Source organism: Colossoma macropomum, unplaced genomic scaffold (genome assembly GCF_904425465.1).
Source record: "Colossoma macropomum unplaced genomic scaffold, Colossoma_macropomum, whole genome shotgun sequence".
Taxonomy (NCBI): Eukaryota; Metazoa; Chordata; class Actinopteri; order Characiformes; family Serrasalmidae; genus Colossoma; species Colossoma macropomum.
The window spans coordinates 8525355-8551805 of record NW_023494809.1 but is presented as its reverse complement, the minus strand read 5'-3'; the positions used below and the strand labels follow the sequence as shown (position 1 = coordinate 8551805).

Below are 26451 nucleotides of genomic sequence, written 5' to 3'. Positions count from 1 at the left end.
TTTGTAGACACCTGCTCATCCAACGTTTCTTCTGAAATCAAGCGTATTAATTGTTCTCTTTTGCTGCAGTAACAGCCTCTACACTTCTCGCAAGGCTTTACAATAGATGATGGAACACTGCTGTGAAGATCTGATTGCATTCAGCCAGATGGTGGATGATTAGCTCTGGATTCCTCCAACTCCCAATATCCCAAAGATATTAAACGGAGATTAATTGTTCAAGAGAACACACTTCATTTCTCCACAGCCCAATTCAGAATGGGGGTGGGTTGGGGGGGCTAGGGCTGAAAGATTAATCATCTTTATATTGAAAAGGCAATTTAAAACAGTGCAATTGTCAAATCGCAAATTTAATTATAGCCTACTCTCTTAAAAAAGACTGTTAAGGCATTTTAAAAAAAGATGGTTCTTTAGTAATGACAGTGGTTCTATATAGAACCATGAACACTCCAAGAACCATTTGCATGCTTAAATTGTTCTGTGCATGGTGAAATCGTTCTTCAGATTGATGGAGGACGTGTTGCTTATGGTTCTATATAGCACCAGGGTTATGCTGTTGTTCCAATGTCAAGCTTGTAATAATAGAAGAAAATTTTGGAGCTATATAGAACCTTAAAAAGAACCATACACAACACATTCTCCATCAATCTAAAGAACTTCACCAAGCAAGTGTTTTTGGTTCCATATAAAACCATTGCCTTTGCTAGAGAACCCTTGGAGAACCATCTTTTTAAGTGTGTACATTAGCAACAATGTTTGAAGATGGGAACATTGAACCTATAAGAACCTCTGAAATGGCTGAGGATAGGTTAGACCAATCAGAGGCAACCAAACCTCCATGTGTTGTGACATCACAACCACAACTTATTGGTAGTTTGGCACACTGCATTCAGTGGTCAGCCTCAAGCCAAAAAAGGTGGTCATCTTGGGCAAAATCAGGTCTGAATCTCAATTCAGATAAAACCGCAGCCACAATATTAGTTGAAACAATCGCAATTAGACATTTTCCCCAAATCGATTAGCCCTACTGGGGGTTTATAACCAGGTCTAGTTGCTCTAGAGCATCCCATTTTATTGGCAGTGCTTTTCTATGGAAATTACACAGCTGTTTGTGGGCAGTTGAACACCTGTTTCAGCAATGGGTGCACCTTAAAGCTGCTAAACTCACTAATTAGATGGGCATACAGTGCAGTATCATTACTGGAATAAATTACATCAGTAAAGAAAGCCGTTTGCATCTTTTACACAGTGATTTTATCACATAATAATGTAAAGAAATATGTAATATATCATTATTACAGTTTATTGTTGCCAACAGCAGCATGCAGGTGACATATTTCCTATGGAGACAGATTTAAACAAGACTTCCCTTCATTTTTTTTAATCCAGTCCTGGGCCCTGAGGGAATATTACTGTTAAGTCTGTGCTAATAAAATGTCACCAGCATAAACAAAAAAGGCAATATGCTATATGAAAAATGCTGTCACAGGTGTAATCAGGCATGAGTTATTATTGTTACATGTAACATTAAGAAGAGCCATTTTGTCCTCTCAACAAAAATCAAACCACCTTAGGAGCCACAACATTTTATGTCCATTTTCTTGAAGTAATGTTTTACCATCTTAGCTGTAAATATGTCTCAGTATGTGCTGATGTACTACTATAGGCTAAACAAATGCAGACTTACTTTGCTCTGCTTTAAGCTTTAGCTCAGGTATAGACACTTTTTGCGCATCTCTGACAGGAAACTTCTACTCAAAAGTAGAACAGTTTCTTTTAAAATGTCTCTCAACGTTCAACTTCTTACAAGGCTAAAGTCGCTTCTCATTCTCCAGCTTCTTGTTCGAATTTTCCTGTTCCACCTTAAATGGTGCCTGAGGCGCCAGAATGTAACTGCTGTACCATTTAAGGTGGAATGGGAAAATCTGAATAAGAAGCTGGCGAATAAGAAGCTTCGCAAATTTTTAGTGTTTGACAGTTTCTCATAGCAGATTAAACGTATCAGGAAACCAGCTGGAGTGATTGTTAATGCAAATAAGTCCATTTGTCTCAAAATTATCAATGTTCATCTTAAATCTCTCTCTTTGCCTTTTCGTTAGCTACTAGCTAGGCGAGACTGTTGCCTGCATTGCTATGGTGCCTGCGTGATCTTCAGGGTTGAAGGTCAGTGAATTAGCAGTTCTACATTAACTCCAGCATTTAAGACCATTTATTGTTTAAACTGTGTTGAACGATCAGCAGAGCTTTATTTTACTGTAAAGGAGGATTATTTTATTTTTACCTATAAACCTAATTCAGCTGTGGAGCCACAACAGGGCAGTAAAAGAGCCGCATGTTGCCGACCCCTGACCTAAGGGATTCTTTCTTTGATGAATTAACTGGGTATTATTTGTTTGTGGATATTCATTGGTTCAAACATTCAAACATTTCCTCAGAGCAGATTGAAATGTTATTATCATTATTATTATTATTATTATTGTTATTATTATGCTTTTATTTATTACTAAACATCGATGTATGTTGTTTGGTTTATGTTCTGTTGAATTTCGGTCGTCACAGAGTTTTAAACAAGAAGGGTCAGAGAACGACCTCACCATCATTTACTTCCAGATGTTATAATGCAATCTTTGTTCTCTTTCTTGTCTACTACAAAGTCTTGGTTTTGACTCTGACATGATGTGTCCAGATCGCAGTCTTGACTACAAAACTGAATAGTTTTTGAATAATGGCTGGAAAATTTGTACAACAGTTCTGCTTGAAATGTCCATCTCTAACATTAAATGCACTCCGCTGGTTAAGACTGACCGGTGGGAGGCACGGACAGAGTGTTGAGTTGTAGACCGCAGGAGTTTGTTTGTGTGTGCGGGTGGGGAGGGGATTGAGGAGGGACTCACACCTGAAAGTGAACAGCAGTGGGAAACTCACACCGCCTCCTGCAGAGGTGCTGAGAATAACTGCTGATATCAAACGTTAAAGATTAGCTTGGCAGGGTCGCGTCTGCGGCCTGCCAGCACCGCTCTGTAAAGCTCCCGCTCTGGCGAGGTGCTGACACTGAGATTACGGGTGGAGGGGGAGGGGGAGAGGGAGGGGGGAGGGTCTGGGCCCTGCTAAACACACTGACTGATTGTTCTCATGCTACTCCCCTTCAAAAACCTGCACTGCGACGGTCTGAGCTAGCCGGAACGGGACATGCTGACGGGACTCTGCTTTAACTACCCTTTAACCCTGTGGCCTCGTTCACCAGAAGAGTGAAATCTAACGCCACAACAGCAGCGTTATCACACAAAGTGTCAAATCAGCAGTTCTGTGTACTCCCGACTAGGGTGGCACATGGTGGTAATGTGGGAAAGTGAGACAGACTTTACTATGGAACATTTGCCCTGAGTTTCATCTGCCTTGAGTTTAAACACGTTACTAAAAACAGGACTTAATTCAAAATAACACTGACTAAAATTCGGTGGGATTTATTAAACATGAACCATTGTAATTAACGCATTCTGTGCTGCATCAAGCAGTTTATTCTCGCATAAGCTGAGACAACAATGACCGATTTCAAACGTCCTGATTTACTTGATAAAGCACTTTACATGTAGGGCTGCCACCAATGATTCTTGCAGATATTCAGTTAAAGAGGAACTTCGCTGATTTTTCTAAAATTCTGCATAATTAAACTGTTGAGTTGTAAACAAAGTCTTTCAGAGTGGTTTGATGTGGGTTTGCAGACAAACCGACCGAGCTAGATTTCTTTACAAGGGTGGTGATAGGAACCAGGGGTCAGGATATACAGAGTTAAATCCAAAATGAAAAAGTTACATTTTGACTTACAATGCTGTGCATGTACCTCTCAATTAATGGCTTTTAAAAATATGTTTTTTAAGATCAAATCTTACCTCAAACAAGATATTAAAGGGTATTAAAGGCTTAAGATGTCTGGTTCCTATCACCACTGTGAACAATTCTGTCTTGAACCTAGATAAAGCTTGAAATTTCGCTAGAATGGCACATTTGACTTCAAACCACTCTGAGTGACTGTTTACATCTTAACCATTTAATTGTGTAGGAATTTAGAAAAATCAGTGGAATTCCTCATTAAACTTTTGAGTATTATTTGATGAATTGACTAATCTAACTATCACACCTTCCTTGATTCCACTCTTTTCGCTGCAAAGTTACATGTGTGTGAGAAGCCTTTGCTTCTTTTATAGCGCAACAAAGGCTACGTTCACATTACCAGGTTGAAGTGGCACAAATCCGATTTTTTGCCTTAATGTGACTCAGATCTGATGTTTTCAGAGCTTTGTGGACAAATCTGATCTTTTCAAATCCGACTTCAACCACTTTGACATGTGGTCCTAGATCGGACACGTACCTGATTCGTGGCCATGCGACCCTAATGTGACGCTCAGATCGGAATTCATGTGCTTTTTTCATTGCGCGTGCGCCATCATTCAGCGTTACCATGGCAGCAGCGCCGAACAGCCTGTAAGTTAAAGCCTGTAAACGGTCGAAAAGCAACACATCTCACCTTTTTCATCTTCGTCTAGCTCTAATAACGAAGCTGAGAGCTGATCAGAGTTAATTATCTTCTCAGCGAAGCTCGTTCTGCTCGTTAGTTTGTGCTGATGATGCACGTGATTCATTCACATGACGTTACTGAGTAGGATGTTCATGTGGGTCATTTCAGGACGCTGGTTCGTTCACATTAATGACAGATTTGAATCACTGATCTAAACGAGTGTGAACCATCGTGTCGGAGAGATCGGATTTGAACTAAAAATCGGATTTGAGCAATGAGGCTTGTAATGTGAGTGTAGCTAAAACAACAAAGCCATGTCGCCCCCTACCATGCTTGTAGAGTACTGCAATCCATCGGAAAGACACTGCATATAATATGAACATTTACAGAGCTTAAACAACATCTTTACATTTTGTATAACTGACATAATTATTAATGCCAACTATCTGTTTTATCTAGGGATTCACGATGCTATCAGTGTCATATCGGTATCAGCAGATATTTGCTAAAAAAATTGCCATTGTGCCGATATTTCAAACTGTATTTTAATGATGTATTTATTGTACTTTGGAGGAGCAGAACGTTTAGGCAGAACTCTGGGTTATTGGGCTAAAACATTGACATTTTATTCAGTTTACCACATTTGTAACCCAATACATAAATCTTATTTCTCCATAATGCTATTCCAGGTGGATGTACTCCCGATTTCTGCATTTTACAAATGTTTATGCATTGGAATCAGCGTCGGCAGACACATACATGGAAAAAAAAACTGCACATCGGCATCCCACAATTCCCATACCAGTGCATCCATATCATTATTTACATGTACAGGGCAGGCCAAACCTGTCCCACAGAATGCTCTATAGGGGCTTACCTGGTAAACAGCACAGGCCAAACATGTCTCTCCCCCGGGCGTGAAGACCACTCTGGTTCATTATCCTCTCCTGTGCAGGAACAAACGAGACAATGACACAGATGAGCCAAAGATTCGTATCGAATCTAATAAAAGTATAAGATTCATCCAAAAGTCATGTATAATAAACGCATGACAAGCATTCTACATTCCTGTGCTGTTAAGACGTAGTTAGATCATCACTTCAGACCTCCACATGGCTCTGAACTCACTGCAGACAGAAGTCTAATAAGATATCAGAGTGCCTGGAGAAGGCCAAATCAACATGCCTCCATTACTTCATGTTTCCATAGCCTTTCAACTCTGTTTCTGTCTGGGCTGCTTCAGCCAGACTCAAGCTTTTCTTTTTCTGGCAGATCGACCCGAGGTTACGGATTTGCAGAAGCCGAGCCGATCGTACATGTGGCTCCACTTAGCAGTAAAGCTCATTGCCCCCTTCCTCAATGACTTTTGATGGACTAAAACCACCAAGAAGCTAAAGTTCTGCAAAAATAGAACAGTTTTTTTCCCTTCTTCACAGAACACGCCAAGGCCGAGAAACCGAGAGGCTCAGACAGAGGCACCACGTCTTCAAAGCTCATAACCTCCAGGCCCAACACCTTTATTGAGAGCAGCTTTTCTTCTCAAGCAGCTTTGCACCACCTCTCTCTGTACCAAGAACTAGAAGAAATGAGAGCTTTACACAGCATGAGAACGATGAGCTGAACTGATTAACTCACATCCTATTCAAGGCACAAATGCGACATCCTGCTACCTTGACAGTGAGATCTTCTCTGTACAAACGGAAACTCTACCAAAGAGACCTTTTAACCCTTTAATAGTCAAGGCTGGCTGGTGGGCCAAAGTTTTATTACACACTTCTATAACCTGAGAATAGCTCATTCAGTTTGCATCGAAGTCCCTGTAGTTACTGAATAAAACGCCTTAGTGCGTAATAAGCCTTGGATTTTAAGGGGTAAATGGTCTTCAAACATTACATGGGGGTAGTCTAAGTAATAGACTCTCTGAAAAGGGCTTACTCCCGAAACCTCGATGACTTGCTCAAATATTCAGAGTTCTGAGAGTTCTTGGTATCGCCATTTGGGATTTAAGGTGCAACTGATTTTGCAGACCAAAATCAAGCAAAAGGTTAGTTGTACACCAAGTAACAACTGGGTTTCTGGTCCAAAAAGACCACAAAAGTCAAGATGAAAGCCAAAATAGAATAATAATAGAAACAGCTAAAGTAGGAAAGTGAAATTCCAGTGTGAGCATAAATGGGTTAAGACGTTTTAATAATGGTTTTAATTCACATCCAGGAAACAGAGCCCCCCCCCACCAAAACCATGTTTTTACAAAGCGGCTAAGCCTTCTTAGCACAATTCCCTAGCAAATTTTTCAGACTCCAGGTCGAACATCCGGGCTCAGACAAAAATTCTAACGATGTGATTACTAAACCAGGTTTTACTCTGAGGACATGAATCAGGGATTGTATTCTAAAGTTGCATGAGCACCGAATGTGCTTCACTTTGCATGTGTGAAATCCATTTTATGACTAAAACAACATATTTGAGCAGCTCATTTTCCACCAGTTTTCTTGGAATAACCTCCAACAGAAGAACTGAAAAACACTGTAAAACATTTACAAGGTACAAAAGCCAGTGGTGGGTTGGGTGGGTGTTGACATGGATTGTTCAAAGCTCGAGCGCAGCATCCAGCAAAATATACACATAGTCTGCATGTAATCTCATGGTTTTGTACTTCAGAGGATTTCTTTATTGCTTTACTTGGAAACGCTGATAAGCAAACTTTCATCTTTTCCCAAAAGGAACTGTTCCCAAAAGAAGGGAGAAACTGTAAGTGCTGTCTTTGAAGTTCGCTCAACGAAATGGGGAGAGCTATCTAGAGCGAAAAGTGAGTGAGCCGAAAGGTGGGTAGGGGTGTATAATATGGACAAATCATATCGTGATTATATGCGACAGCAATATGCCTTGGAATAAAGTCCTGTGCAATAATTCTTTATTTCAATTTCCAGTTAAAACAGCCATTAAGTACATCTATTTAAGTATTTTTCCAACACATATTCAACAGAAAATTACACAGAAACCTTCAACACTACATATAACAAATCTCTCAATATTTAACTGTCCACCCAACAAAAGCTGTTCTAAAAGGAGACACCCCCTTCAAACGGACACTAACACCCACACAAGCAACTACCCAAACACACCTCAGCTGCCTTGCAAAACTCTCTTCTGTGCATGTAAAATGTCAGGAAAATATTTCTGAGGAGATACAAGATATAAGGAAGAGGAAATTCAAAGAAAACAAAAGTAGAAACCACAAGTTTCCCAAAATGGATGAGAACTATTAAAAGCTACAGAGAAAACTTTGCACAATAACACTACTGGACGTCTGGGAGGTGAAATAAGGCTTTATGTACTGATAAGTCTGATGTAACAAAAATCTGGACACTTGGATCGTGAGACTTCCAAGACTGAACTTGGAAGTGTGGAAAAATATCCCTGCAAACTAAAAGCAGGTCTTCCAAAAAGAAGACAGGTAACAGAAATAAAGGCTGGACACAACAAACATTAGAAAATCAGCATTACATTTAATTTCTGCTTAGGCTGTGATTTTCTGCTTGCTGTCCAGACACTAAAAAAAAAGATTGTAAATAACTTGCATAATATTGTAAATTAAAAACTATTTATTTAAAACACAGAAAATAATTTATGCTTGTTGGATCACACAAATCCCTTCATTCATCAAAAACCGTCATAGAAACTCATCTGGAACATCTGAGGTTGTTCAGGATGATAAAACACGACGAAAACGTGATTTATAAATGACTCATTTGCAGTGCAAAACAAAACTGTCAGTTATTGATGCTGTTATCAACCACAAGGTGTTCATTTCCAGTCATTGTTTTTGAGTCTGGTGGGGTGGGTGCTATTGATAAGTTTCCTAAATCTAGTGCAGTATTTGATGACATGTAAGCCCACATTAATAAAGCTGAAGGTTCATGTTTTCAGATGTGAGGCTTGAATGATGAACACAGTGTGTCAGACTTCCAGTTATTTGTGGTTCCATTGTTATGTACACAGCACATGGATGTTGCTTCTGACTGGTCTAATTCATCTATAGACAGTTCAGAAACTCCATGTTATTAGGTTAAACTTACCTTCTTAAACCCTGTGTTGATAAAATGGGCTATAATTAAACTCGTAGCTCCTGCGATTTAAGAAAACTTCAAAAATTGTGATTATGATTTTGATATAAAACTCTGAGCCCTATAATTAACCAATGCACCCTGAGTCTTGGTTCTCTATACTGTTTAAAGAATATCTAGCTCATTTTGATTGGGCTGTTTTGCTCTGATCTCTCTTAAAATGACAACAAAGGGAATCTTACACAGTACTAAGCGTTACATACACATAAAGCAGATCTTCTGAAATGAAAATTACTGTTTATTTAATCTGTTTGTGTTTTAAACTGTTCTTTCAAACAAACGTGTTGCACCCTGCAAATGTCACATACTGCAAATATGCAGTGTCTATAGTCTGCATATAATATTAACATTATTAATGTTGTTGTGGGACAACAATACTGGCATAAACACCAGCTCACCTAGCACTGATGGCACTGATTCCTCGTGACAACACAAACACAAAAAGTCTGTTCAGTAGGAACCAAAAAACATTTGAGGTTGCAGTTTTTTGCTGAGGTTTCAATTCTGCGTGCTCGGTCACATGGTCACAGGGGGGTATCGCTCCATCTCCTCTTCCCTCCCTCTTTCTTTTCTGTGACTTTCTTTTCGTCTCCCTCCCTCGCTCTCTCCTAGCTTCTGGAGTGAGAGGCAGCCAACAATCATTGCACTTTCCATTGCTCATGGCTTCCCTGCTTCTGTGGCCAGAGAATGCAGTCAGTCCACCTCAAGGCACATACCACCAAATCCACCCCCCCTCCCTCAAACACATACCACGCCCCCCCCCCACCAAAACAGGAGAGGCTCGAGGCAGCAGAACGAACGGTGGGAACACAGCAGGCCGGCAGCACATAAAGCTCACGCCGTTAACTTTATTGGCTGCTGCCAAAAGGCACAATGGACTTCTGTGCTGGGCATCAATCTTCAGCTAAGTGAGGCAATAAGGGCCCAGCAGAGCACTTCACGTCTACTGTTTTAAGGAGCAGAGCTGGAGTGAAAGGTGCTTTGTCACTCGCGCGTACGATTTTCTCAGTGCAGGCGCTACGATTTATGAAAATGAGAAGGAAAGTGGTGAGGTGTGGCTAAAAATGGACTGTCTGAAAAGCTTCCTCTCTGAGAATCTGCACATTTTTGTGCACTTGAGGGACTCCAAAATGACCTACTTTAAGAAGCCCAGAACACCTAACATTTGTGTTTTTACCCAATTTTTCTTCCCAGTTTTGATGTGGCCGGTTCCACTCTCCATATCACACGAATAAGCAGGGAGGGTGAAGGCTGTCATGTGCTTCCTCTGAGTAACGTGGAGTGACCCGCATCTGGACAGCTCACTGGACAGCTCATTTGGAGGACAACACTAACTACCAATTCTGCTACGTCAGCTAACAACAGTTCACCTAGCACTGCACTGACTTTGGATTTCCTTCTTTGACTTTTAAAGAAGTCATCCATCAATTAATTTACAGATTAAAACGACAGTTCAGGGAAAACAAAGCGTTTCCTCATTAATTACTTTTTTTTAAATAATTTTTTTGGTCAAGCCACAAGTGATTTTATGCTGTTTGGCTGTATTCTGCATACCATGTTGGATGTTATGGTTTCAACTGTAATCAAACTTGCAATGGAGAAGTTTCTGGGTCTTTGCTCCCCTCTTGATAATCAACATGAACAACGATTACAAATCAGCCGTCTAATGTCCCATGAAATAGCTCCACACAGCCGATACTGTCACTGATGATCTGCTGCCGCTCAAGCTGTTTGAATATGCCAGCCCAGGAAAGCAAACTAGGTGGAAGTCAGCTTTGTATTTGCCATAGCTTTAAATTTGACATTCCAGTTTAAATGGTGCAACATTTCCACACTGGTGACCACAACCTATTTAATCCTTAGTTTTTTTGCTCTTCTGAAAGTGCCATTTTCGACCATCTATGGACTGATAATTTTTTGAGTGGTGCAGTTTTTGGTGCATTTCTACCATACATGAGATTTAAAAGTACATGTTCACTTTTACAGAGGAAAAATGTGCACATTCGAATTATGGCATATATTAACTTTGGAAAAGACTTTTTTATAATTATTTTGTAAAAATAAAATGTTGATGCAACGTGCCGTACATACAACTGCATGAGATAAGAATATGGTAAAATGGTGTTGCCTAAGTACAGCAGATGAAAACGAGACATGATTTTTGCTTGTTGTCAGAGAGTCTAGTAGTTTACTTCCCTTTATGTGGTCAGCGACTTTCTACTATGGCAGGAAAATGCCATTTAACAGACATGCAAATGAATCAACCAGGGATGTTTAGTGTGACAGTTAGGGATGCAAAACTGGTCTATATGAAAAACAAACCTGCAGGAAACCTTTAATACAGCGACCATGTCTTACATCAAAATGTCCCGATCACGACATGCAGAGCAAGTAACTACTTGTTTGGCAAAGCTTGCTTTTGTTTATTCAGCAGATCAACTGTAGATCTACATGGTACAGCAAAAAGTTTGATGAGTTCATTTTTCCATTTTAATTTTTTTTTGGGGCATTGTTTAATTCTTATTACCGTATCTGTCCAAGATATTTATCATTTGTTAGCTTTTTTTATGAGAAAAAATGAGTTTGCATTACTTTTAAATGTTGAATCTCTTTGCTTTGATGTTTTTCTTTTTCGTGACAACATTTTCAAATATATTAAAAAAAATTAGCTTAAACACTTAGTCTGACAACATTATACAAACCGTGGAAAGAAAACAACAAAAAACAACATTATTTAAACATTTATCTTATTAAAAATTACTGAGCTGCTGTAATGAGAATTTGGTCACTTAAATTGGAAAATGGTACTATAAATGAATTCAAAATCAATTATTTAACCAGGCATTATTGTTTGTGTATCCCAAAAAAGAAAACATTGAGTTTCGTAATTAGTTGGGTCCCAGTATGTGTCATGTTTGTGAGCATAATCCAGGTGTGCCAATCAAAATGCAACTGACAAAATCCTGATAACTGTGACCAACTTAACATGCTATGTTATATCAGACACCAGACATCACTGTTGATCCACTACCTTTGGGGTAAATTTGACCGTGTGCCTCTCCTTTTAAGAGAACAAACTTCTAACAAAGCAGTCTGGCCCAGGACAAGAACGCAAAGAGACTCGCTGTATCACTCATACAACATGCGACTCCACAACAAAGAATACATGAGGCTTTGATCGCCGCACAGAGCTCTATTGTGTTTGATTCCTAGAAACCTGGAGGGAAAGGCCGACGCCGCGATGCCTTTGATTATGCCCCTCCTTTGTCGCTAACGTACCCCTGAAGCCATGTTCTGTGATTTTACAAACAGAGCAGTGGTTCTGCATCTTCATTCATCATCAGAAGAAGATTCTAAACTTCGCGGTCAGAGTTGAACACAAGAGCCAGGCCTGAAACCAGTCTCTCAGTTCACCACAGCTCGGAAACAACAGCCTAAAACATCGTCTTATACTGGCTTAAAGTTAACCAACACAGTTTCCCTCAGTTATAGTGGCATTAAAATGAACATTCTTTCAAGAATGAATACGTATAAAGCTTACTGCGCTTACTCTGTTGTTTCTCTTTCTCTTGCCTGCTGCGCTCAGCCAGATACGAGAGGGAAGTCCAACCTCATAAAACCCATAAACAGTAACAGAAGCCTTTAACAGGCAATCAGAAGGTGTGTCAGCTTGCGTCACACTTCTGGCCTGTGGTATCTTCCTGTTTCCGATCATCCTACAGGACTTCTTGATCCAACGCCTGATGACTGATAACACATGTTGGGGTAGTTAATACAATAATGCTTTGGCAGATGGCTCGTCCAGTTTACCGCACTTTCCATGCTTGTGCTGCGCTGCTCACATTCACTAAGCTGCACAAGCAGCGATTGAGGGTAGGACAGGCACAGACAATCTACATAGAGGAAACGTATGCTTTAAATGCACTGGTTTAATTAATATTGTTCCAGCGTTCCTCCACACATAGGGCTTTACTTCCCCAAAGTACACTGACAGCCACTCAGGTATATTTTGCCACAGTTTAAACAATATTTGGTTTTGAAATATTATCAAAAACCGTACAATTAAGGGCAGCAAGTGTCTGGGATCGATACTGCTTCAGTTCCCTCCTCTAGCCCAAAGACATGCCGTCAGGCAAACTGGACATGCTAAATTTATCCTAGGTGTGTGTGTGGATGTGTATGTCTGTGTGTCTGCCCTGCAATGGACTGTCGACCTGTCCAGGGTGTTTTCTGCCTTCCGCCCAATGATGGCTGGGATGGGCTCCAGCATTCCCACACCCAGGAGGATAAGTGGTTTAGAAGATGAATGAATAAGTGCAAAAATGTACAGTATCATGATTCAAAACCATGTGAAACGTATCATATCATGAAATTCGTGCATCGTACATTGCAAAACTGTACAAAAGCAAAGAACACGAACCTCACATTTAACCACGGATGTAATGATCTACTCATGCCGCTGTTATGTTGTTCATGATAACACACTGAAAGAATAAAAATGAATAAAAAAAAGCTTCAAGCTCAATCCAAAGCCAGTAGAGAAAGCAGACTGTCTGTTCATGAGGAACAGATTCCTGTTTGTGTCAGTAGAGGAAGGTTCTGAGTGACTGGGCTCTGGGGTTTGGGTCCAGATGGAGCGGGCGGGTGTCTGTCTCATATTTATACCAGCCCCCTCCATGCTTTTTTAATCAGCCTTGATCTCCAGCCACATGGAAACAAGCTGGACCGCAAGTCTGACATTTTTGCCTCAAGAGAAGTCATTGTGCTGGGGGGAGTCCGGATAACAGCTTCCACAGAGCCAGGGACAGTCTGCACATTTGAGGGATGGAGGAAGAAAGAAGTCTTAACTGGAATCATAGAAATAGAAGCATGAACATCAAGGCCTAACCTTGACTTCAGTAAAGAGCAGGAGCGGACCAATATATCGCTTAGCCAATACAATCAGCCAGCATTAGGACAGTACTGGTATCACTGGAAATCCCACCAGTTAAGCACTGAATTGTAAGTGGCATGTTTTAAATTACACTCAACAACTAATCTAAGGCCAAGCATATTTCTAAAGATATCAGTGGTTTTATGTTTGTGTGCTAACCTTTAAAGACAACCATATTTGACCATTCACAGTTGAAAACTGAGAATAAATCAGCACAGCACAGTTAACTCTACTGGAGTCGGTTTAAATCTGGTTATCTGAAATTTTACTTAATATCAGCATCTGTAGTCATTTTCATTTCGGTCAGGTCTTCTTCTTTGGGGCTGTGCTGGATATGCTTCGCCATCTTCCAGTAATGCCAAGTTATCCCAGTCATCTTAAGAAGCTCAGGGTTAAGGATGACTATCTATATGACCTTGCTGGACATCCCGTTCTAAAACCACGGACATTAATATAGGGCCTCCACTCTTCCAGGAAGGCTTTCCAAAAGATTCCGGAGTTTGTTTTGTAGAAATGTGTGGTCATTCAGTCAAAAGAGCATTTGTGAGGTCAGGCACTGAAGTAGGGTGAGAAGGCCCAGCCTGCAATGGATGTTCCAGTTCATCCCAAAGGTGTTCAGTGGAGTTGAGGTCAGGGCTCTGTGCAGGCCACTGGAGCTCCTCCACACCAAACTGGTCTTTATGGAGCTCACATTGTGCACAGGGCAGCAGTCATGCTGGAACAGGAAAGGACGTTCACCAAACTGTTGCCACAAGGTTGGAAGCATATATTTGACTAAAATGTCTTTGCATGCTGTAAAATTAACGTTAACTTTCATTGGAACTAAGAGGCCCAAACCCTGAAAACAGCTCCAGATCATTATCCCTCCTCCACCAAACTTTACTGTTAGCACTATGCATTCTGGTAAGTAGCGTTTACCAGCCATCCACCAAACCCAGACTTGTCCAACAGACTGCCTGATAGTGAAGCATGATTCACCATTCCAGAGAACTCATTTCCACTGTTCAGAGTCCAGTCAGCATTGCGCAATGACCTTTGGCTTGTGTGAAGCTGCTCGGCTGTGAAAACTCATTCGGTGGAGCTCCCGATGCACAGTTCTTCTGCTGATGTTGCTTCCAGAGCCAGTTTGGAGCTCTGTAGTGAGTGACGAAAAGTGATTCTTCTACATGCTTTAGCACTTGTACCTACTGCGTCGAGGCCAAGCTGTTGTTGCTCCTAGACACTTCCATTTCACAGCACACACAGCTGACTGGGGCAGATTTCACAAACTGACTTGTGGCAAAGGTAGCAGCCTATGACAGTGCCAGTTTAAAGCCACTGAGCTCTTCAGTATGTCCCATTCTAATATCAGTGTTTGTCTACTGAGCTTGCAAGGTCATATTCATGATTTTATGTATGCTGGCTATCTGGTAGCACTGGGGGCACAATGAGACTCAAACAATATTGGACCCAAACAAGAACCAGAGCACATATCAAACAGCAGTTCAAGCATCATCTGGCAGAATAAATGCAATGTTACAAGCATTTAAATGACCCATCCTCAAAGTATTTTCTGTACATTCTGTTCTGGACTCTGACCCCCAGTGCACACATTCCACATTACATAAAAGTATGTTGGCCTACAAGAACATCTGCACACCATGGGCACACAGGTTTGAAGACAAACATATGTGAAGAAGTCGGTCTTCAGTGCCGATATATGATATCTAAACAGGGCTGCAAAGTGAGGCTTGCTTCGTTGTGGGGCTTAGCGATATACATTTTCAGGTTCGATTCTGAGGTCAAGATTCGGACTGATTTCTACTATTTTTGTTGAAAATGTTTGATTTTACAGAGCTCTAATTATATACTACATAGTATTTAATTACATGGTTTTCCCAGATCTGTTTCTCACTTGTTACTCCAAAAAGCAGCAGTCATCAGTTATCAACGGTAACTTTAAACATGTCTGTCTCAATTTTTTTCCTTATTCCATATTAACTACTGTATATCCAAACTTTATTTTTCATTCATATTGCTCGTTTTGTTATTGTTTTGCTATCCAGTGTTATGGGTTGCCTTTTGAGTCGGACTGTGAGAATTATTCCATAATCGCAGAATCACAATTATTTATGAGCCGACAGCAATCATTTTCCACAGTCGTCGGATTTTGCAGTCATATTAAGCTGCAGCAAATGCAATTTGGGGTGCTGGATTGAAGCAAATACATGTAAATAAAAGAAAGCAGTAAATGCAATCAGTGAGACATCACTGGACTTATGATAACAAAACGGTCTAAGCTGAGTAATGTTTATGTGTTAGCCATGTAGCTAATAATAGCATAGAGCGTTTTTTTTTGCTTATATTTTCACTCTTGTGTAAAACTTTGTCCAGCTCTACACTTGACTTTGTGTAACTGTAGACATTTGTGTGAGTGTGAGCGCAGTAATGATTCAACAGTACAACCAGTGTTAGCTACTAAGTAAATATAGCCAGCAAGCAAGCCAACAGCAAGATTAGCCAATTAGCTAATCAGCCTATTTGTCCACTTTAGACTTGTATTTAAAAAGTTGCAAACGATTGACAGGACAGTTAAACTGATGAGCCAAATTCTAGGAGGAGGAAAAACAACCTCCCCCTACCCACACGACAGGATGCACCAAGATGACGGAAGAGACTGAGGAGCATAACGTCGCTGTCAAATGAAAACCACGTATCTCCATTTTTGTCGATTTTCACTTTTCTACATCATTTCAACACACCAGCTGTCCTTTACACTGTGCGAAAATTTCATGATGAATGGACCAATAGAAATGCTCTGAAATCACTTGGAATAAAACCACTTTACATGAACTTACATTGAAAGGTCAGAGTGTTTTTACCGTCTCCTGTAAAGTCACTATTTTGGAGATACTTGGTTTTCTTTGTACAGCAACGATATCCACTTTTCTGAACATTCATTTTTCTGATTGTTCAATACTGAATCAACATCACTACAATCTTACTTTCTTTCTCTGGATGGACAGTAACAGATGGATCATGTTTGAAAACATCTGCTGCTGCAGAATCAAAAAAACACCCTTCCAGCTGCAGTGATTCATGGTCTTGGTTTTTGAAGTGTCACTCTGATACTGCACTGTATGTGTAAGAATTGATCCTCCTTCTAAAAATGGACGAGCGGTTGAAGTAGGCGGATCGCACTCTTGGTGAAAAGACAGAATGTGGTAAGACTGTATTTCCATTCTTTTATATAAAACTTCAGTGCAAACCCTGAAACAAACGAACAAATTCTCAACCCAAACACGAGCCTGGGTGGCCTCGCTCACCCACTCGCACTGCTCAAGGCCGCGTACACACGGACTGTGTTTCTGCGGATTCCTTTGTTTTATATATATTCAGAGCCGTGGTAAAACCAACACGTCATGTGCTCCTCCTTGCCTGCAGTTGCCATGGCAACAGCCAGATGTTGAGGCCATCATAACTGCTGTGCGCGTGAGCGGGGCAGGAGGGTGCGCGCTCCCCTCCACAGCGGCTTAAAATAACCAGAGAAAAGTTCAGGAGCGGAACAGAGCTCCAGCAGGAGAAGGAGGTTGACACTACACTCTTAAAAAAGATGGTTCTTCAGCAAAGGAAATGGTACTATAAAGAACCATGAACACTGAAGGAACCCTAAAGGGTTCCTTGCATCATGAAATGGTTCTTCAGACTGATGGAATATGTACTGCAGCCGGTTCTACGTAGAAGCTTTTTGACAAGAGTTCTATATAGCTTTAAAAAAAGGGTTCTTCTATTGTTACAAGCTTGGCAAGTAAGAACAGAAGAACCCTTCTGGGTGCTATTTAGAACCATTTTCAAAAAGATTCTATAGTGAACCATCTAAACCATCTAAACACATTCTTAACCCTTTTATGATGCAAAGAACCCTACCAGTGTTCATGGTTCTTTATAGAACCGTTTTATTTACTAAAGAACTATTGTCTGAGCTGATGCTGATAATAAAATTCTTGGCTGACATAAATATTATAATTCCAGGTCGATACTGACAATAAAAGTCTGGATTGATACTCATGATAAAATTATTGGGTGATACCAATAAAAAAAAATTAAGTTGATACTGACAAAAGTCTGAATCGATATCGATAATAAACGTTTTGGGCTGATATCAATAATAAAATTCTTGGTCAATACTAAAAATAAAAGTCTGGACCAATCCTGATAATAAAATTCTTTGCTGATATCAATAAGAAAATTCCAAGTCGATACTATTAATAAAATTCTGGGGCTGGTTGCTCATCATGACCCTGGTTTTAACTCTGAACATGAAGCCAATGGCCACAGTTCTGGTTCACTGAGACTGTGAGACTCAACAACTGCCGGAACGTTTATACTGATGTTGCTGTCGAGTCGGTTAGCCAGAAACCGCTGCTTAAAAACCTGCATATTTGGTTGTCGCAAGGAAATATTAAAAAATAAAACAGACAATGGCTGCGAGCATATTCACAAACCCGATGCAACTTAGTCCTGGGTCCATAACAATAATAAAAGTCCAGGTTGATACTAATAATAAAAGTCAGGGCCAATAATAACAATGATATTTCTGGGCGATACCAATAATAACATTCCACATTGTTAATAACAATAAAATTCTGGGTCAAGAACCAAAAGTAAAATTTCCAGGTGGATACCAACAATAAAATTCTGGGTCAGATACTAATAATAATAAATCTTATCTGATACTAACAATAAAATTCTGGAATAACACTGATGTTTCCCTGTCAACAGCAGACAACACAGGCACCAACACTAATACTCACCAAGTAAACATGACAAATAGGGTCAACCCCAAACCCACTACACACGAAACAGGAAACAGAAAGAAAAGATTAGCCATGCCAATTTGAAAACTCTGGGTCAATACCAAGAATCAAATTGTGGCTTGATCCTAATATCACAAACAAAATTCTGTGCTACTACTAATTATTCCACATCCACAGCAGAAGATACAGAAGATACGGGTGCAAATGCCAGTTAACATAGACAAACAATGAAAATAAGGTAAAACAAACCAGTGGTGAAAACTTCCAACCCTAAACTCATCTTTAGTGACTCACAGATGTTGTGTAAAGCAGCCGTGAAGCAGGAACTCAGTTCCTGACGTTTCCACAACAACGTAACCTCAGGAGACACACACAAAAGATTACAGGCCTACAGCTTCACCATAAAGTGCTCCTTTAGTAGAGCAGACCTAAACACGGGGTACAGTGGCCTAATTACTATTGTGCGAAATGAAACAGGGCTGCGCCAAAATAAATCTCCCAAAGTCAAACAGGAGAAGTGAAAGAGGCATTTTAAAGGGATGAAATATACATTGGTGCACTGAAAATAGAGAGAAAACTAAGCATGATGTTGAGGAAAAAAATGTCTGAATAAATATGACTGCAACAGCAAGGCAAGCCTGGTTTGAGCAGTGTTAGGAGCAAATAAGAGCGAGTTTACTTTAGTAATGAACAGTACTGTACAACATATTACATGCTAATCATTATCACACTATGCTCCTGTAATGTAATGTAATATATATATATATATATATATATATATATATATATATATATATGAACAGAAACTGATGTGTTTGGAATTACTTTGATTGTAAAATGCATAAAATGCAACCAACGTCTCAGACTGAATTTTCGAGATGTGGAAAAATATCCATACAAAATTTCTTTTGAAAAACTGGAAGCAAGTCTCTTGAAAAGAAAGAGGCTGTATTAAAGGCAAACAGTGGATACCTACACTAAAATATCTGACATTATATTTAGTTGCTGTTAAACATGTCACTATTTTCAGAAGAAAACCTTGTATCTCCTTTACAGAAGAAGAAAAAAACATACTTTACTTTTAATGTAAGTCAATGGAACCAGACGTTTTTGTCATTACGTTGACAAACTGCTTGACATATCACAACTGAAATAAGCCAATTATAATCACACTGAGCTTTAGACTGTTTTCCAATCTAAAGTGTAGCAAACCAGGCTTGCCTTGCTGTTGACTGTCTGATTCACACTTTGTGGCCTGGTCAGAGCTCTAGCCACTATAGGCACAGTGTCTCAGTACAACAATAACATACTCAGACATCAGCTTAAAGGGAATCTCCACTGATTTTTCAAAACTACTATATAATTAAATGGTTAATATGTAAACCTATGTAAACTCATTCAGAGTGGTTTGGTGCGAAATGCTTCGTTCTAGAGAAACTAGCTGAGTCAGAACAGTGGTGGTGATGGGAACCAGACGTCCACCTCTAAAAGCTCCCTCACAGAAAGTTATTACATGAAATAGTTATGAATACTCAGCCTGATGTCTGAGACATTGTTATACTGTAGTTTTGTGATAAAGTTTTTGCACTAAATTGTATTTTAATCAGTTTATTTGAACGCATTCATGGTGGAAGGATACACAAAAGGTGTTCTAAGACAAAAACAGTCCCAGAGAAAATTCATTTTTTCATATTTTCTACTATTTAATCATCTACATTACATATAAAAACACAGAAGACACACTGGTAGTTTTGGATAGTGAATATAATGGCTATATTCATGTTGTAAACATCAGGATGCCGGGTTCCTATCACTACCACTGTAAAGAAATGAACCACTTCATATCATATGACTCTTCATATCATACGTTTACATCTCGACCACTGAATTATGCAGAAATTTTCAAAAATGAGTGGAATTGCCCTTTAACCATTGGCAACATTTAAGAGAGTAGTATATAGTAAAACTGTATTCAACACATTTCTGCTGGTTTTTTATCTGTATATATTATTTCTCTTCCAGCACACAAAAAAGGTGTAAGCAGATAAGAAAAAAAGTTACTAAAAGCACTTAAAAATTGCAAAAAGCTGGCAGAACCTTTCACTTTTTTGGCTAAAGCATCACCACAAAACATCATCTGTTCCGAACTTCCCACGAAAAAATGACTCACTAAATTACGAGCCTAGTAAACTCCATGACTAACTGTGGTTCTTGGGCTCCTAAATACGAAGTTTTCCCTGTTATTAGTGTTTCTATGAGGCATTTTTGTCCCAAAACTGACTTACAGAGGCTGAAAAAACAGAAAAGAAAGTTTTTAAAAGTCCCCCTTCCCCAGCTTTCTTACCTTTATGTCTGGCATCTGCCTCACTTTAAAGGTCGTCTTCGAGCCCGTCAGCATCTTGACCAAAAAAAAAGTGTTCAAATTCAGCTACAAAGCCAGGCGAAAACGGACGGAGGTGAAAGTGGGTCAGTTAAACGAGTTCCAGAGCTCACTGGACCCCATATCTCTCTGGACAGAGGGTCGGTTTGAGGGGAAAAAAGCTGCAGTTTAGCGGAGACTCGACCTCAAGCCCAGATTCCCTCCCCGCCTCAGCCTAACGAGGAGCCTCTGAGCACCGTCACCAGACTCGGTCATGTCGCCTGACGAAAACAGTCCTGACTCTAAAAGCTCACATTCGCCCGAGAAAACCACCGGACCGAACTCGCCTCAGCGGAGCCACACGGAGCGAGTAACGGTAAAAATAAAGAACCCAGCCGTTCCGTTTTGTTTACGCCTTCGCCATAGTGAAAATGACACTGGCGCGTTACACAGCAACACAAAAAGAGAGAGAGTCGGGTGGCTGTCTCTTAAAGGGCCAGCTCGCTGTGTGAGAGGCAGGATAAGAAGGCTGAGATGTGCATTCACGCACCCACGGTATCAACACCGGAGGCCTGTTAGATGCAGTTCAAAGTCCTTTTTTCCGCTTCTCTGAACCTGTGCGTAATACTCACACCTAAACGCCCACAATCCACTGCTCCATTACCTACATACGAACAGCGGAGCATAAACCACACTAGAGGAGCGTAAACCACACTGCACCCACTAAAGGTCACCACACCTGAAATCTGAAATGCGTTTTGGTTCATGCTGCACTGTTTCTACACTCATTGTCCATTTTATCCGCTCCACTTACCATGTAGGTGCACTTTGTAGTTCTACAGTTACAGACCGTAGTCCATTTGTTTCATTACCCCCCTTTTACCCTGTTCTTCAGTGGTCAGGACCCCCCACGGGACCACCACAGAGCAGGTATTATTTGGGTGGCGGATCATTCTCAGCACTGCAGTGACGCTGATGTGGTGGTGATTTAATGTGTGGATCAGACGCTGCAGTTTTTAAAGGTGTCCACTTTATTAGACATTCTTACCTTGTTGGTCCACCTTGTAGATGTAAAGTCGGAGACAGTAGCTCATCTGTTGCTACAGTTTGTGTTAGTCATTCTCCAGTGGTCACTGAGGACGCTGTTGGCTGGATGTTTTTAGTTAGTGGACGATTCTCAGTCCAGAAGCGACACTGAGGTGTTTAAAAACTCCAGCAGCGCCGCTGCGTCTGATCCACTTAGCGCAACACGCACTAACACACCACCACCACATCGGCGTCAGTGCGGTGCTGAGAATGATCCACCTTCTCTGTGGTGGTCCTGATCACTGAAGAACAGGGTAAAAGGGGGCTAACAAAGTATGCAGAGAAACAGATGGACTACAGTCTGTAACTGTAGAACTACAAAATGCACCTAAATAGTAAGTAGAGCTGATAAAATGGACAATGAGTGTAGATACAAGGAGGTTACGGCTGACCGTATATGTTCTCTTAGCTTGCCTGAGCAAATAACTTACTGTGCAAAAGTCAGAGACCAAGTTATTCATTTTTCAGCCTCATCAACCAGATCCATCATTTTTTCAGTATTTGCTGTGTCCAACCTTTACAAACCCTTTATTACAGCTTCCATTCTTTTCAGGAGTCTTGCTTTCAGTTTTGCAGAGAAATCCGCAGGGATATTTTTCCACACCTCTAAAGTTAGTCTTAGAAATTTGTTTAGCAACCCAAGTAATCCCAAACACATTCAGTGCTGTTGAGGTCTGGACTCTGGAGTGGTCAGTCTATTGTTCTGAGAACCCCAGCAGCGCCTTTGTTTGATTTGCAAATGTTCTTCTTTTTTGGCCTAATAGACTAATAAAAAACAGTAAAAAAAAAAATCACATTTCAAAAACTACTTAAGTGCTGAGGAACTTCTAGAACTGCAGTGGAACCTCTTAGTACAGCCAGCATCTATCAGCATTAACAACTGAAGTTTATTAGGCTCTATTCGCCTCTTTTTTGGGATCCTTTTGGTCTAAAATAAAATGCTGAAGCTAAAAGTGAGAGGTGTGAGCAACAAATAAAAAGCAGTCCAGGTGCTAAACCAATAGAACAGAATGAAAACAAACGCAAGAAGAATAATAGCATCTAAAAATAAAGGTCTAAAATGGAGCTGAGGACAAAGGAAGCTTCCTTTTCTCTCCGATACAAAAGTAGAAGCAGTGAAATCGTCAGAAAAGTACAAATCTATGAAAACTGTACCTGCAGACACATAACTGAGTGAATTTAAGTAATTACTACTAACCTTTGTCTGCTTCTAGCCAAGTCTAGTCACAACTAAGAAACAATCCTTTGCTCCCCCACAGATAATGACCCACATGCAGAGGTGGGTACCCAGTTAGCAAAACTTGCCTGGCCCACTTGTGGGCCACATTCCTGGGTTTGTTCTGGCCCAGTATATGGCTGGTTCCTCAGGCCGGATCTGACCCACATGCTAAAGCGAATAGAACTAATATATATGGCCCAAACCTGGCCCAACTTCATTGCTGGTTCACAACAATCACACCAAAATTGGCCCACAAAAATAGACTGTATTAAGCTGTCCAGCATCTGGTAATGTTCTGGCCCACATGCCCGATGGTCAACCACCAATTGTGTAGGAAAGCCAGAATCAGCCCAAAACTGTTTACTATCTTAGTAGCATAGCCTAAACCAAACTGAAGTAAAACTGCTGTTACTTCAGCAAAAAGTTGATGCAAGTAAAAGTATCTTTAAAAAACTTTGGAAGTACTAAAGTACCAAACACTGCTTCACCCATACACAGTTCAAGCATACATGCAACGAACAGAAGCTAGCAGTCACCAAATAGCATGATGAATGAATAATGCTAATGACTTACCTTTCATTAGCACTACTGACCGAACCGTTTCTTTTGAGAGCGGCTGTGAAACTGCTTAGTACATCCAGCATCTACCAGCATAGGAACTGAAGTGTGTTAGTCACTACTGTTCTCTTTTGGGTCTAATGCTAAAGTGAGAGGGGTGAACATCAGCAAAGGCAGTTGCTGAACCAACAGAACAAAATTAAAGCTGAAAAAGGAAATGGGAACCGAATGTGAAAGACTAAAGTGAAACTGAGAGACAGGTAGAACAACTTCCTGACAAATGTACTTGAGCAGAAGTTAAGGTGCCTTTTGAAAACATCACTTATGATTCCATACAAATTGTGCTTGACCTCTTATTCTCCAGGGTATATTTTGGTTTGTCCATCTGAATTTACATGACCAAATCGTAAGGCAAATTATTCAGTAACTGCATGAAATAAATGTACATTTTTATTTATTTATTTTTGTAAAGGGCCCTGCGATGGACTGGCGACCTGTCCAGGGTGTATCCTGCCTTCCGCCCGATGACAGCTGGGATAGGCTCCAGCACCCCACCGCGACCCAGAAGGATAAGCGGTTTAGATGATGGATGGATGGATGGATGGATTTTTGTAAAGGTTCCCCTCAAATTAACAGAACATGTGTTTTATTATCACACATATTGCTACATGCTTACAATTCACTGCTGAAAGCCAAAAATCTTAGACGCTCTTCGCATTTTTTTATAAAAATAGTTTTTACAGAGCAGATCACTGAAGAGACGCCATCTGTTTATAGTTTATAGCCCAGATTTGTGGAAAAATGGGTCGACTTTCAGTAGAAAAAAAAATTGTGAGTTCAGCTTCTTTTATTATAAGGGTTTAAAATTACATCACCCATCTATTTGACTGGAAAGAATACAGTTACAGCTCTCATACGACCCCCACCTTTTGAATGTAGCTTATGAAATATGACAGTTATGAAGAACATGATGAAGTGCATTTTGGAACCACCGGTGGTCTCAAGGAGTTGAAGAGGAAAATTCCACAAATTTTTTAAAACTTTCTGCATAACTCAGTCATTGAGATGTGAACAAAGCCAGAGTGGTTTGATGTGAAACACTTCCGTGTAGAGAAACTTAATGGTTTAGATTTCTTTACAGTGGTGGTGATAGGAACCAGGCGTCATGACTCCACTGCGGAAGTGATTTTCAAGTATTAGACAAAACCTTTACCTCAAAAGTACAGTAAAACAATACGTCGGGTGTATTTGTAAGCTAATCATCATAACTTGTGTCAGCAGGGTGTTAAAAAGGCAGCAAGCGTTGTTTATTATTCTCCATCACTCATATTGTGAACAGCATTGTGCACTAATTGCACTATAAAGTCTTGCCACAAAATAATTTAAAGGAATATTTCAGTGCTTTCCAACTCAATCTCTATCTGATGCATCTCTATTGGACCATCGATTACCACAAACTGTTTTGATGAGTTTCCATGTACAAAGTGCAATAAACAGAAAAACCAGTTCATTCAAAACGCGCTCATAATAGACGTCAATGGGCAGATGCTGAAGCCAACGTCTGCTTCCTTTCACCCCCACTATGAGCAATTCTGACTTAGTAGAGTTGTCTACAATGGATCATTTCACACCAAACCACTCTGAATGACTTTCTTAACAGCTCAATGTTTTATTCATGCAGACATTTTTTAAAAATAATATTGTAATTCACCTTTAAGTTCATGCAACTAAGTATAATTAGTTACTACCCACCTGTTTCCAGTGTAGCTCATTCAAGTGCCTGGAATTGAGAAAGGTGTGACTTTATACAAGAGATGACTCAACTTTTCACTAATTACCTTATCAGTGCTGTATCAAAGAATCATATCCCAGCTATTCTGCCGGGTAATATCCACGCGGATAAGAGAGGCAGCGCTGGTGGGAGTTTTTCAGAGCTTTATCCAGACGCGGTGTTGATGTGAGCGGTCTGTGTCCACTCTGAGCCCACTGAGCTTCTACTGAAACAGATACCCGCAAAGCCAAAAAGAAATGAAAACCGATCCCAAAGACAAACGGGCCCGTATGACTAATTCATCAGACTCTCACTATGAATTTATCATGGCCGAGTGGGCTGACCCAGCGCTACATATATTTCAGACTGAATATGCAGGATTCATATTCACAGAGCATAATTAAAACATGAATGGCAGTGAATCTGAAAGTGTTCCCCATTACCGATTATGTGGGTGAATTCAAGTTGTATCAGCAGGGTTTTTAAAAAGCAGCAACTTAACCTCTATCTGATGCATCTATATCAGATCATTGATCACCATAAACTGATTTGATGAGTTTCCTTTTACTGAGTAAGATAAATAGATAAACCTGTTGATTACAGGCACATTTATAATAGAAGTCAATGGGCAGATGCTGTAGTTAATAGTTAACATTGACTCTTATATCAGTAATGTAGAAATATGTGGTGGCATATCATGAAATCTGAGCTCATTAGACTATTAGTGAGAATATTGCACTTTTGTGTTTTTATTTCATTAATTTTGTTTCTAATATTCATGAATATAATGAGAAAATGTGATCCACCCAACGTTCATCTTGGTTCAATATGCAGTTCATAACTCTTTGTTAGTAAGGCTGCCCTGGTTTCAAAACTAAATCATGCTGGGTAGTTTACTTCAGAGGATAAATGCGATCTACTGAAGTTATCTAGAACAGAAAAGGCCATTTTGTGAAGCTCCCAAAGCCATACATGCTATCTCTCTGATCTTCAAGGGTTCTTAAGTAAGGAAAATGGTTCTATATAGAACCATGGACACTCAAAGAACCATTTGGGTTCGTTGCCTTGTGAAAGTGTTCTCAAAAT

The 26451-nt window shown here is 40.1% G+C and overlaps 1 protein-coding gene across 2 annotated transcripts in view; it reads right to left on the bottom strand.

The window, feature by feature from the left end:
• Positions 1-23647, bottom strand: part of mtmr11 (myotubularin related protein 11) — a 59236-nt gene extending 35589 nt beyond the window's left edge. Inside the window, exons 1-2 of one of the 2 annotated variants that reach the window (XM_036558020.1) lie at positions 23610-23647; positions 5394-5463 (exon numbers count right to left, since the gene is read on the bottom strand). In XM_036558020.1, coding sequence (XP_036413913.1) covers positions 5394-5454 — 61 coding nt within the window. In that variant the 5' untranslated portion in view covers positions 5455-5463; positions 23610-23647. Of the gene's footprint in view, positions 1-5393; positions 5464-20716; positions 21263-23609 lie in introns of those variants that run through there. The other variant, XM_036558019.1, reaches the window with a different exon arrangement.
• Between the last annotated feature and the right edge of the window lie 2804 nt (positions 23648-26451).